Raw genomic sequence first — 12,083 nt, forward strand, 5'->3', positions numbered from 1 at the left:
ATTTTTAAGGCGAGCCAGTAAAAGATGTAATTATGAGATGCTAAGGAATTTTGAGATATGGATGATTGAGGAAGATGGGCCTTGTTATTTTGATGAAGATTGTGTTTCTTAGGCTGGAAATATGAGTTTCATTAGTTAAAATTAAATGTACTTCTTACAAAGATGATAAATAATAATAATAATAATAAAAAAACTTTAATCCCATCAACGTTCATCGTCTCTTTTTTCCTCGATGAATCAAAACATCAAATAGCTTGGCACAGAAAATGGAAACTATTCCTACTCTATCCGATACCTAACATGGCCCCGATGGGATTGAAAGAAAGCTTAACATTGGGAGGATTCTTCCACACAACTTTAATATTCAATTCAAAAAATATTATTAGAAGTAAAACCTCTCTTTTTAACTTTCTGTCATTAGCATTTTAAAGCCGTGACATATTTATATTTGATTAATTACATTCATGAATATACATTAAAATTTGGTGTGCTGTGGAGATGTGTGAAAAAAACATAATATTATGTGTGATCAGCTTTTATATATATATGTGAAAAAAAGAGAGCATTTAGTAGAGTTTCTTTGAAATTATGAGAAGAAGAAAAAATCCTTTTTGGGCTTTTTGATGGACTATTTATAATAAATGGGCCTGGCCAGTTTAGGCACATTTGTCCGAAGAGTTGAACAAAAGTAGCAAGCCCACTTTGAAGATTCTGAAAATATGCAATCAAGCCCAGCATATAACACTGGAGGGTCAGCTGCATGAAACCATGCATGAAAGAAGATGGATCAAGAATTAGCTTCACCTACCCACAACTTGATCTTGAACCTGGCCCTATAATCATGCAGGAAAGAACATGGGTCATATTTTCTTTCTCCTGGGAATTTATTGACTCCCTATCCAGGCAGTGGCGGAGCCACGTGGGGATAAAAAGGAGCAATTGTCCCCTTAACTTTTTTTTTTTTTAAAATTAATAAATTAGTTTAAGGAATTTACTGCAGAGAAGGAAAAAGGAAACCTACATTGTTTATAATTATAGGCTTATAATATAATATAATAAATATAAACAGCTCCACATTTTTTGTTCTTTTTCCTTTTTGTTTTTATATTAAATTGATGGTACCGGGCCTTCCAGCTTTAAAATATGGAATCCTTAGTTATCAAAGAGTATTTTTTGTTTCTTGTTTTTGCCGCATTATTCTTTTCATGAGTTGTTGTTCTTTGCCTCTCTCGTATGCAAATTTCTCATCAAGTATAGGTAAGCAATTAATTTTTTTTATTATTTGCTTTATATTTTAGGTAAATTTTCTTTATTTTCTTTATTTATTTCATTGTTTAATTTTAATTTTATTCTTTTATAATTAGTTATTAAAAATATTAGAGTTTATGATAATTTATGGGTTTTGATATAAATATGTTTAAAATAAATGTTTAAATCTACTAATTTAATCAATTAAATATTTATTTTCTTATTATAAAGGAATAAATTAATATTCATACAAAACCACTATTCTTGACATCTCTTGCATTTGCAGAGTAATTTATTAAAATTTAATATTTTTATATGACTTACTTGTAAGTAAAATATCAAGTAGAAAACATGTTTTTTCAAGAATTGTTTCTCTTACACATACACTAGGCATTGCTCCTCAATTGAGAAAGATATCTTCGATAAGATTGATAATGAAGCTATTATAAAGCGATTTCAAAATACGAAAACTCAAAAAGAACAATTATAATGTAAGTTTTTTTTATTTTGAAAGTATTTTTAAATTAATTTTACTTGATATAAATTAGTGTATATGCTTTGAATTGATTTCTAATGTATATCTATATAATTTAGTATTTGTTAATAATTTATCCCCTCATTAAAAAAACTCTTAGACCGTTGTCGAATCTTCGTAAGTAGGAAATTAAGTTGACTGACCGGAGTTGCTCGTCCATTTCTTGGAACCTTCTTGTTCACGATGATAGGACACCAAGAAAGCACATGCAAGGCCTCTTTTTCTTTCTAGGAAGCTCGATGGAAATAGGTGGCAACTTGCAGCATCCCTTTATTACGATATGCTCATTAATTTCCCAGAATGGTGAATTTAGCAGCACCAGTTTATACAGATTTTGTAAGCGAGGAATTCTAGGGACAGGGACAAGGTATAGATTAGAAGTTGCCTTTTGCCTGTTGCAAGAAGCACGGTTCACATAGTTAACATTTTTCTGAAGGTGAGAATTGTGTTCCTTGCTTACAAGGTGTTCGATGCTTTATTTATTCGGACTGTCCATTGTACAAAGCTTCCTTAGTCGTGTGTTTGTTCTGATAATTTCAGGGGTATCCAGTTACTTCTTGGAGAAAAAATCCCAAACCATGTCCATCTCTGTTTGTGACACCTTTTCCAGGTAAGGAACCTTCATGATTTAAGGATTTTCTTGAACAGCTTATTGGTTGCAGGGTCCGAATTGTTAACGGAATAGGCCGCAGAGGAACTCCATTAACTGTTTTTGAAGGAAGTTTAACTGGAAAAAAAAGAAGAAGAAAGAAGAAGACTTTTTCAATCAAGTTAACTCGGATGACTTGAATGATTGATCCTATATGTTCCTATAACAACATAAAAAAATCAACTATTTATTCATTTTTTTAAAGTAAGTTTGTTTTGCAGTAAAAACCTTTAAAAAACATTATTCATTCCCCCTGTAAGAAGGACATATTTCTTATTTATTAATATATTCTTCACTAAATTAAGGGGATTCGTGTAATGTATCAAGGATTTAGTATATAATTTGAATGCGATGGACTGTTTCAAACTCAAATTAGTAATTGAGATTACATAAAATCGCAGCCAAAAAAGAGAATATTTTTCTGATTAAAAGGAATTTATGAAAGAAATTAAATTTATTTTGTATGTAAAAATCGCATAAATCAATCGCTTATGCTATCGTCTTGTTCCTGTGTGGTTTTGTTCTTGTTTGCAGATGTATCAGCGGGCTAGATTTGGCAGACTTGGTGGTCAACGCCGACCTGCTCCAGCTTTCATGTGATGCCATAGAGGACCTGCACGCAGAAACCAATCCACATCAACAATTGTCCAGCACCCTGTCTGTAAGACACAAACTTGTTCAACAATCGAATTGCACCATCATAGCTTTTGCCACTTCACCTCTCTGTACAAAAGACCATATTTTACAAGGAGGAGATTTGGTTTCATCATCAACTCTCAAGGAGCAGAAGTTTCCTCTCTTCGACTTCCTACGCTCCAATGGCAATCCGTCCTTCTCCATTCTTAGAGTTGCAATAAACCTTTTTAAGGACTATTTTCCGGAGCTCTCTCAACTCAAAGATCAAGTACTCTTCTTCCCTGCTACTTTTGAGTTTTTTTTCCATCTGCCTTTATCTGGGTCTTTTTTTTTTTTTTTTTTTTTTTATCATTAATGAAGAATATCTAGCCATCAGATCTCTTTTTTAGTGATGTGGGATAATTTATTATTGCTTCTTTGTAGCATGATCGCATTTTAAGTTGGTAGAAGACAAGAATACCAGCTCCTTGCTTTTAGTAACGAGTTAATATTTAGGACGCCCATCTCACAACAACTCTCTTCTCGTGTGATCTCACCATTGTATATATATTTTTTTATAATTTGCAAATAGTTTATGAATAATGAAATGATAATTTACAAATAGATCAATTATTTAAAAACATTTCATCTATTAAATATCAGTTACTTAATGGGTATAGGCAAATTAGCATTCCTAAATAATTAATCTGAAGAAATGCAGTAATTTTTTCAAGTATTTATAACTAAGACTTCGATTCAATAACGTACTGTATCATGTCAGATCCATGATTCGACGACTGAAGAATTACTAGTGAACTCTCGGTTGATTGTTACTGGACATTCTCTTGGAGGAACAGTTGCTTCTCTCTTTACTCTATGGTTGTTAGACAACATAAAAAAGACAGCCGGAAGAAATCAACTCCCCTTCTGCATCACTTTTGGTTCACCCCTTATAGGCGACCAAGGCCTCCAACGAGCCATCTCAGAACATTCACAGTGGAATTCTTGTTTTCTACACGTTGCTGCCTTCAAGGACCTATCCCCAAGAATTTTGATAACTTCACAGCCTAATCCTCAGTACAAGCCTTTCGGTACATATTTCTTCTGTTCTGAGCTGGGATGCAACTGTGTTGATGACCCTGAAGTGGTTTCAAGGTTATTGAAAAGCACAATAACTCCAGTTTCCGCTGAAGAAATGGGGATTGATGATTATAGCGGAACAGTGAAGCATCTGAAGTCGGGGCTTATCATGAAGGATAATTCACAACTTGGCCAACCAGTTACGCCTTCACTTCGGCCAGGGATGATTTTACAACTGAAAGCCATTGGATTTGAAATAACTGCTCAGGTAACTAGCACCGTTTTTCCCAATAAAATATAATTGCACAAAGTTTCTTCACAACATTGATTGATGATCTTCACAAACAACTCAATCTCACTATTTTGATGATCCTATGGTCCTTCGAAACTTCAGGCCAAGGCATAAGTAGAGTGATATCATTATATAAATTGGCAATTATTTTTTCCCTTTAATAACCCAAGTTCAGCTAGTTTTTTAGCTACCTTCTTCTAGTTTTTCAAATAACTAATGGCAATTCCGTTTAAATTCAGCAGCAGCAGAACAACAGCATCAATGATCTTATTTCAGAATTGGAAAGACACGAAAATCAAATGGCACAACAAATGAAGGCTATTGACCTGAACGAAAAACTAAACATGGTTAAGATAAGAATGGCCTACTTAGAATGGTACAAGAAAGACTGCAAGGCTAAGGGGGCAGGCTACTATGATAGTTACAAGAACCTGTCCTGCAAAAGAGATAGAGAGGTTACCAAGCACAAGAAAGTTCTCTCCGATTACTGGAAAAAATTGGTGGAGGACTTTGAGCGAAAACCCCAGAAAGAAGGAGCATTTATGCGGGAGACATGGCTTTTCGCTGGAACAAATTATAGAAGAATGGTTGAACCACTTGACATTGCTGAATACTATAGACAGACTGGGAAACGAGACTATCTAACTCATGGAAGATCCAGACATTATATTCTGCTGGAGCAATGGCAAAAGGAGCAGACAGAAAAACTTGCAGGCCCACCAAATGATAAGAAGAAACAAAGTGTGGCTGGTATTCTAACAGAGGATTCTTGCTTTTGGATGAAAGTGGAGGAGGCTCTCATTTCTTGCAAATTGTTGAGGGATGAAACCTCCAGTACTTCAGAGAAACAGTCAGCGAGAGAGTTTCTGAATACTTTCGAGCAATATGTGATGGACCAAATTAATAACTATGCGGTGTCTCCTGAGATTTTCTTGGAAAAAAGCAGTTTTACGAAATGGTGGAAAGACTTTCAGGGAATCATTGAAACATCCCATAATTCTCCTCTCACTGACTTCATGAAGAAAGGCAGTTATCTCCAATATAAAAGGGGGCAGTTTTAGACTTTTAGTATTCAAGAATGAATAAATTGTTTAACGTTCTTATGGATTGTATTACTGCACAAGAATTTGTAGTTGCTATTAGGCCAAATAACAAATGGTACAATCGTACTTGTTTCTTTATTTTAATCTTTTCTGTTCAAACAAATCATTAATGTTCTACTCCATAACATTACTGGTAAGAATGAGGGAAGGACAGGATTATTGAGTTGGTGCAGAGCTCAAACAACAAACACAAGGCGATTTAAGTTCTAGAGAAACTGAAAAAAGGTGATAATTTTTTACCATTCACCTAAAAAGGTAAGGGTAGCATCGAAAAAGACTGTATGTTCTTCTAACCTTTAGATTATCAGATGAAACAGGAAGCGCTCCGAAGTGTCTGCAATCCAGAATACTAATCTATTCACACACACAGAGGGAGTAGAAGTCACAGAATTAAACAATTAAAATCGTGTGTTGTTGACATCCATCGTTGAAAGCGGTCCCATACGTGAATAATTGGATGAATTCAACAGAAATAGATATATGCGAGAAATACATATCAACAAACACACTGTCTAATTCATAGCAAGAAATGGTGAATGTTTCGCAACAAAACAGAAACAAAGGAAGATGTCTGCTGACCTGTTGATTGCGAATTCCTACGCCGAACAAACATGGAAGGAGGAGGAAGAAGGCAAAAAAAAAAAAAAAAAAAAAAATTTGGACCATTTCTCGATTTGTGCGTGTCATCCTTGCGCAGGGGCCATGCTAATCTTCTCTGTATCGTTCCAATTTTATCAGATGTCTCCGAAGAGACGAGCGACCATCGCTTCTCTGTGTTCATAACGACTCGTGTTTCCGTGTAGCTAGTCGATGTGGGATTTAGTTCGATCCCAACTAATAAACGTCACTCCTTTGGCTTACACACGTCATCCTCCTGACTTGTGGTGCCGTCTCTTTCACGTGATACAAAATCAATTCGCGTGTGCTGTTTTTATATTAGATGGGCTTTGTACTCGCCCAAATTTTGAATCCACGCGCTTTTTTATTTTTATTTTTTTAAAAAAAATTGAGATGCAGACAGAAATTTTTTATTTTTTCTAGATAGAGTGTATATCTCAAGCTAGCTTATGCATGCTGAATTAGATCTTTATACCTCAAATAAAACCTATAAATTAAGACTTTCACTTTGTGATCTATAGCTATTTAATGGAGAGAGAAAGTCAAACTAAAACTACATAGAAAACATATATTTTAATTTTTTTTTTACTTTAAAAAATAATTATTGCATTTTTAAACATCCTCATTTAATTACCATTTATCTATTATTAGCAACGACATGAGCTACGCATTCAACACAAAACACCAACGTTTTTAGTGTATTTAGTAATGCATACATGATATTTTTTATAAAATATAGAAACTTTAAAATAAAAACTTATAAAGTATTAATTTGGTATTTTTTTCAAATAAAAAAATACTTCAAAATTCTTGTTAAACCGCAAAAACAATATAACTTCAGTATCCATTTTGCAACTCCATAATTGCCTTCAGGGGCATAACCTCAATTAGGTGTTTTGGGCCTCGTTACGTCGAAAATGGGATGATTATACATCTGCAACTTACCTATCCATCCTTGTTAGAACAAGACAAAATTATTTAACCTACGACTGAGAATTGCCCCAAGCCAAAAATAATAATTAAGTCCACAATTGCCTTAATTTGCTTTAGTTTACTTTTTATTTGACAAGAAATGTTGGGGCTCAGGGATATGTGCTCGGAAACCCAGTTACAGATGATGAGATCGACACCGATTCAATAGTTCCATTTGTTCACCTGAAAAAGCTTATATCAGATGAACTCTATGAGGTAACTTCCCCTCTCTTTGCTCTGCTCTGCTCTTAACTCTCTAGCCGCAGCTAGCTAATTCTTATAAAAGAAAAAAAAAAAACTCTTACGCCTGTTCTAGTCCTTCAAGAAAAATTGCAAGGGTGAGTGCTTGAATCCAGACCAAAGCAATGCATCATGTATGGAAGATAAACTAGCCATCAAGTAGGTGGGTAATTAATTCATAAATCAAAGCTTGATATATATATATATATATATATATATATTCTGCATCATGCATAAAGTTTGTCAGCATGGAAAATGACCTCTCTTTTGAATTTCAGTGCATTGGAAAAGTTTGGACTGCACAAATACTGGAACCTAGTTGCAAGCTTCTTAGAGACGATGACACTGATACTCTGCTATCAAGCCACCCTAATCCTGGATCATGGTGCCGGGTAAATTGAACTCTTTCTCCATGCTTTTCTCTCTCCTGTTTTTGCTCTCTTACGCATAAAAACCATTGCAAGCTGTTCAGAGGTTGGTCGTCAACCAGCTTATTGGATTTGTAGAATTATGAGAGTATGTGTCCATCTATATGTGGGCTAATGACAGAACTGTTCAAGATGCTCTTCGTGTTCGCAAGGTACGCTAGCTCTTTAAAGTATTAGCATCCAGACTCCAAATAATTCTGCTCAAAAAACCAAAAACATTTGAAAATCACAGCCAGGGAACTAAAAAGGATCGGAAAAGATGCAGCAAGACCTCAGCCTATTCGGTAAACGTCAAAAGTACTGGTGGCTGCCATCGGAACTTGAGCAAGAAAGCGAATCGAGCTCTAGTTTACAGGTAATGAATGCTTCGCCCAAATTATTTTGAAGTTTCCCATTTTGTTGCAGTCCAGACCATTGTTTCAACATGAATATCAATGGCGATCATGACATGCTTATCCCATATGTCGGTACCCCTGACAGGTTAGAATCTCTGAATTTGACGATTAAGCTTTCGTCTTGTTCCTGTGTGGTTTTGTTCTTGTTTGCAGATGTATCAGCGGGCTAGATTTGGCAGACTTGGTGGTCAACGCCGACCTGCTCCAGCTTTCATGTGATGCCATAGAGGACCTGCACGCAGAAACCAATCCACATCAACAATTGTCCAGCACTTTGTCTGTAAGACACAAACTTGTTCAACAATCGAATTGCACCATCATAGCTTTTGCCACTTCACCTCTCTGTACAAAAGACCATATTTTACAAGGAGGAGATTTGGTTTCATCATCAACTCTCAAGGAGCAGAAGTTTCCTCTCTTCGACTTCCTACGCTCCAATGGCAATCCGTCCTTCTCCATTCTTAGAGTTGCAATAAACCTTTTTAAGGACTATTTTCCGGAGCTCTCTCAACTCAAAGATCAAGTACTCTTCTTCCCTGCTATCTTTTGAGTTTTTTTCCATCTGCTTTTATCTGGGTCTTTTTTTTTTTATTATCATTAATGGAGAGTACCTAGCCATCAGATCTCTTTTTTAGTGATGTGGGATAATTTATTATTGCTTCTTTGTAGCATGATCGCATTTTAAGTTGGTAGAAGACAAGAATACCAGCTCCTTGCTTTTAGTAACGAGTTAATATTTAGGACGCCCATCTCACAACAACTCTCTTCTCGTGTGATCTCACCATTGTATATATATTTTTTTATAATTTGCAAATAGTTTATGAATAATGAAATGATAATTTACAAATAGATCAATTATTTAAAAACATTTCATCTATTAAATATCAGTTACTTAATGGGTATAGGCAAATTAGCATTCCTAAATAATTAATCTGAAGAAATGCAGTAATTTTTTCAAGTATTTATAACTAAGACTTCGATTCAATAACGTACTGTATCATGTCAGATCCATGATTCGACGACTGAAGAATTACTAGTGAACTCTCGGTTGATTGTTACTGGACATTCTCTTGGAGGAACAGTTGCTTCTCTCTTTACTCTATGGTTGTTAGACAACATAAAAAAGACAGCCGGAAGAAATCAACACCCCTTCTGCATCACTTTTGGTTCACCCCTTATAGGCGACCAAGGCCTCCAACGAGCCATCTCAGAACATTCGCAGTGGAATTCTTGTTTTCTACACGTTGCTGCCTTCAAGGACCTATCCCCAAGAATTTTGATAACTTCACAGCCTAATCCTCAGTACAAGCCTTTCGGTACATATTTCTTCTGTTCTGAGCTGGGATGCAACTGTGTTGATGACCCTGAAGTGGTTTCAAGGTTATTGAAAAGCACAATAACTCCAGTTTCCGCTGAAGAAATGGGGATTGATGATTATAGCGGAACAGTGAAGCATCTGAAGTCGGGGCTTATCATGAAGGATAATTCACAACTTGGCCAACCAGTTACGCCTTCACTTCGGCCAGGGATGATTTTACAACTGAAAGCCATTGGATTTGAAATAACTGCTCAGGTAACTAGCACCGTTTTTCCCAATGAAATATAATTGCACAAAGTTTCTTCACAACATTGATTGATGATCTTCACAAACAACTCAATCTCACTATTTTGATGATCCTATGGTCCTTCAAAACTTCAGGCCAAGGCATAACTAGAGTGATCATTATATAAATTGGCAATTATTTTTTCCCTTTAATAACCCAAGTTCAGCTAGTTTTTTAGCTACCTTCTTCTAGTTTTTCAAATAACTAATGGCAATTCCGTTTAAATTCAGCAGCAGCAGAACAACAGCATCAATGATCTTATTTCAGAATTGGAAAGACACGAAAATCAAATGGCACAACAAATGAAGGCTATTGACCTGAACGAAAAACTAAACATGGTTAAGATAAGAATGGCCAACTTAGAATGGTACAAGAAAGACAGCAAGGCAAGGGGGGTAGGCTACTATGATAGTTACAAGAACCCGCACTTCAAAAGAGATAGCGAGGTTACCAAGCACAAGAAAGTTCTCTCCGATTACTGGAAAAAAATGGTGGAGGACTTTGCGCGAAAACCCCAGAAAGAAGGAGCATTTATGCGGGAGACATGGCTTTTCGCTGGAACAAATTATAGAAGAATGGTTGAACCACTTGACATTGCTGAATACTATAGACAGACTGGGAAACGAGACTATCTAACTCATGGAAGATCCAGACATTATATTCTGCTGGAGCAATGGCAAAAGGAGCAGACAGAAAAACTTGCAGGCCCACCAAATGATAAGAAGAAACAAAGTGTGGCTGGTATTCTAACAGAGGATTCTTGCTTTTGGATGAAAGTGGAGGAGGCTCTCATTTCTTGCAAATTGTTGAGGGATGAAACCTCCAGTACTTCAGAGAAACAGTCAGCGAGAGAGTTTCTGAATACTTTCGAGCAATATGTGATGGACCAAATTAATAACTATGCGGTGTCTCCTGAGATTTTCTTGGAAAAAAGCAGTTTTACGAAATGGTGGAAAGACTTTCAGGGAATCATTGAAACATCCCATAATTCTCCTCTCACTGACTTCATGAAGAAAGGCAGTTATCTCCAATATAAAAGGGGGCAGTTTTAGACTTTTAGTATTCAAGAATGAATAAATTGTTTAACGTTCTTATGGATTGTATTACTGCACAAGAATTTGTAGTTGCTATTAGGCCAAATAACAAATGGTACAATCGTACTTGTTTCTTTATTTTAATCTTTTCTGTTCAAACAATTCATTAATGTTCTACTCCATAACATTACTGGTAAGAATGAGGGAAGGACAGGATTATTGAGTTGGTGCAGAGCTCAAACAACAAACACAAGGCGATTTAAGTTCTAGAGAAACTGAAAAAAGGTTATAATTTTTTACCATTCACCTAAAAAGGTAAGGGTAGCATCGAAAAAGACTGTATGTTCTTCTAACCTTTAGATTATCAGATGAAACAGGAAGCGCTCCGAAGTGTCTGCAATCCAGAATACTAATCTATTCACACACACAGAGGGAGTAGAAGTCACAGAATTAAACAATTAAAATCGTGTGTTGTTGACATCCATCGTTGAAAGCGGTCCCATACGTGAATAATTGGATGAATTCAACAGAAATAGATATATGCGAGAAATACATATCAACAAACACACTGTCTAATTCATAGCAAGAAATGGTGAATGTTTCGCAACAAAACAGAAACAAAGGAAGATGTCTGCTGACCTGTTGATTGCGAATTCCTACGCCGAACAAACATGGAAGGAGGAGGAAGAAGGCAAAAAAAAAAAAAAAAAAAAAAATTTGGACCATTTCTCGATTTGTGCGTGTCATCCTTGCGCAGGGGCCATGCTAATCTTCTCTGTATCGTTCCAATTTTATCAGATGTCTCCGAAGAGACGAGCGACCATCGCTTCTCTGTGTTCATAACGACTCGTGTTTCCGTGTAGCTAGTCGATGTGGGATTTAGTTCGATCCCAACTAATAAACGTCACTCCTTTGGCTTACACACGTCATCCTCCTGACTTGTGGTGCCGTCTCTTTCACGTGATACAAAATCAATTCGCGTGTGCTGTTTTTATATTAGATGGGCTTTGTACTCGCCCAAATTTTGAATCCACGCGCTTTTTTATTTTTATTTTTTTAAAAAAAAATTGAGATGCAGACAGAAATTTTTTATTTTTTCTAGATAGAGTGTATATCTCAAGCTAGCTTATGCATGCTGAATTAGATCTTTATACCTCAAATAAAACCTATAAATTAAGACTTTCACTTTGTGATCTATAGCTATTTAATGGAGAGAGAAAGTAAAACTAAAACTACATAGAAAACATATATTTTAATTTTTTTTTTACTT

At 35.6% G+C, this 12,083-nt stretch overlaps 2 protein-coding genes and 2 non-coding genes across 7 annotated transcripts; 2 read left to right on the plus strand and 2 right to left on the minus strand.

Moving 5' to 3' along the window:
- Window positions 1-1,885: 1,885 nt before the first annotated feature.
- On the plus strand, window positions 1,886-5,606 carry LOC118059081 (senescence-associated carboxylesterase 101). 3 transcript variants are annotated; one of them, XM_035071894.2, is made up of 5 exons: window positions 1,886-2,219; window positions 2,298-2,393; window positions 2,967-3,336; window positions 3,829-4,395; window positions 4,659-5,606. In XM_035071894.2, exons 2-5 carry the CDS (start codon window positions 2,362-2,364, stop codon window positions 5,478-5,480), a joined length of 1,791 nt encoding a protein of 596 aa, XP_034927785.1. In that variant the 5' UTR covers window positions 1,886-2,219; window positions 2,298-2,361; the 3' UTR covers window positions 5,481-5,606. The 3 variants fall into 3 exon arrangements, with proteins under 3 accessions (XP_034927785.1, XP_034927784.1, XP_034927786.1); XM_035071893.2 differs by having other exon boundaries at window positions 2,324-2,393; XM_035071895.2 differs by having other exon boundaries at window positions 2,324-2,393; window positions 4,662-5,606.
- A 567-nt stretch (window positions 5,607-6,173) lies between these two features.
- LOC118059238 (U6 spliceosomal RNA) lies at window positions 6,174-6,276 on the minus strand. The gene has a single exon (XR_004689283.1). It is a non-coding gene; the product is annotated as a U6 spliceosomal RNA (small nuclear RNA).
- A 1,579-nt stretch (window positions 6,277-7,855) lies between these two features.
- LOC118059082 (senescence-associated carboxylesterase 101) lies at window positions 7,856-10,957 on the plus strand. 2 transcript variants are annotated; one of them, XM_073411314.1, is made up of 5 exons: window positions 7,856-7,932; window positions 8,013-8,135; window positions 8,329-8,698; window positions 9,182-9,748; window positions 10,010-10,957. In XM_073411314.1, the coding sequence occupies exons 1-5, from the start codon at window positions 7,871-7,873 to the stop codon at window positions 10,829-10,831; spliced, it is 1,944 nt and encodes a 647-aa protein (XP_073267415.1). In that variant the 5' UTR covers window positions 7,856-7,870; the 3' UTR covers window positions 10,832-10,957. The 2 variants fall into 2 exon arrangements, with proteins under 2 accessions (XP_073267415.1, XP_073267416.1); XM_073411315.1 differs by having other exon boundaries at window positions 10,013-10,957.
- A 567-nt stretch (window positions 10,958-11,524) lies between these two features.
- Window positions 11,525-11,627, minus strand: LOC118059232 (U6 spliceosomal RNA). Its single transcript, XR_004689277.1, has one exon. It is a non-coding gene; the product is annotated as a U6 spliceosomal RNA (small nuclear RNA).
- Window positions 11,628-12,083: the final 456 nt, after the last annotated feature.

The sequence above is a fragment of the Populus alba genome, chromosome 9 (assembly GCF_005239225.2).
Source record: "Populus alba chromosome 9, ASM523922v2, whole genome shotgun sequence".
Taxonomy (NCBI): domain Eukaryota; kingdom Viridiplantae; phylum Streptophyta; class Magnoliopsida; order Malpighiales; family Salicaceae; genus Populus; species Populus alba.

What these genes read in the sequence shown, in the direction of transcription:
- LOC118059082 (XM_073411314.1), top strand. Translation starts at nt 7,871, where the DNA reads ATGTGTCCATCTATATGTGGGCTAATGACAGAACTGTTCAAGATGCTC. An exon ending in AATCGAGCTCTAGTTTACAG is followed by an intron (nt 8,136 to 8,328) that starts GTAATGAATGCT and finishes TCTTGTTTGCAG; the next exon opens with ATGTATCAGCGGGCTAGATT. An exon ending in GATTTGAAATAACTGCTCAG is followed by an intron (nt 9,749 to 10,009) that starts GTAACTAGCACC and finishes GTTTAAATTCAG; the next exon opens with CAGCAGCAGAACAACAGCAT.
- LOC118059081 (XM_035071894.2), top strand. Translation starts at nt 2,362, where the DNA reads ATGTCCATCTCTGTTTGTGACACCTTTTCCAG. An exon ending in GTTTGTGACACCTTTTCCAG is followed by an intron (nt 2,394 to 2,966) that starts GTAAGGAACCTT and finishes TCTTGTTTGCAG; the next exon opens with ATGTATCAGCGGGCTAGATT. An exon ending in GATTTGAAATAACTGCTCAG is followed by an intron (nt 4,396 to 4,658) that starts GTAACTAGCACC and finishes GTTTAAATTCAG; the next exon opens with CAGCAGCAGAACAACAGCAT.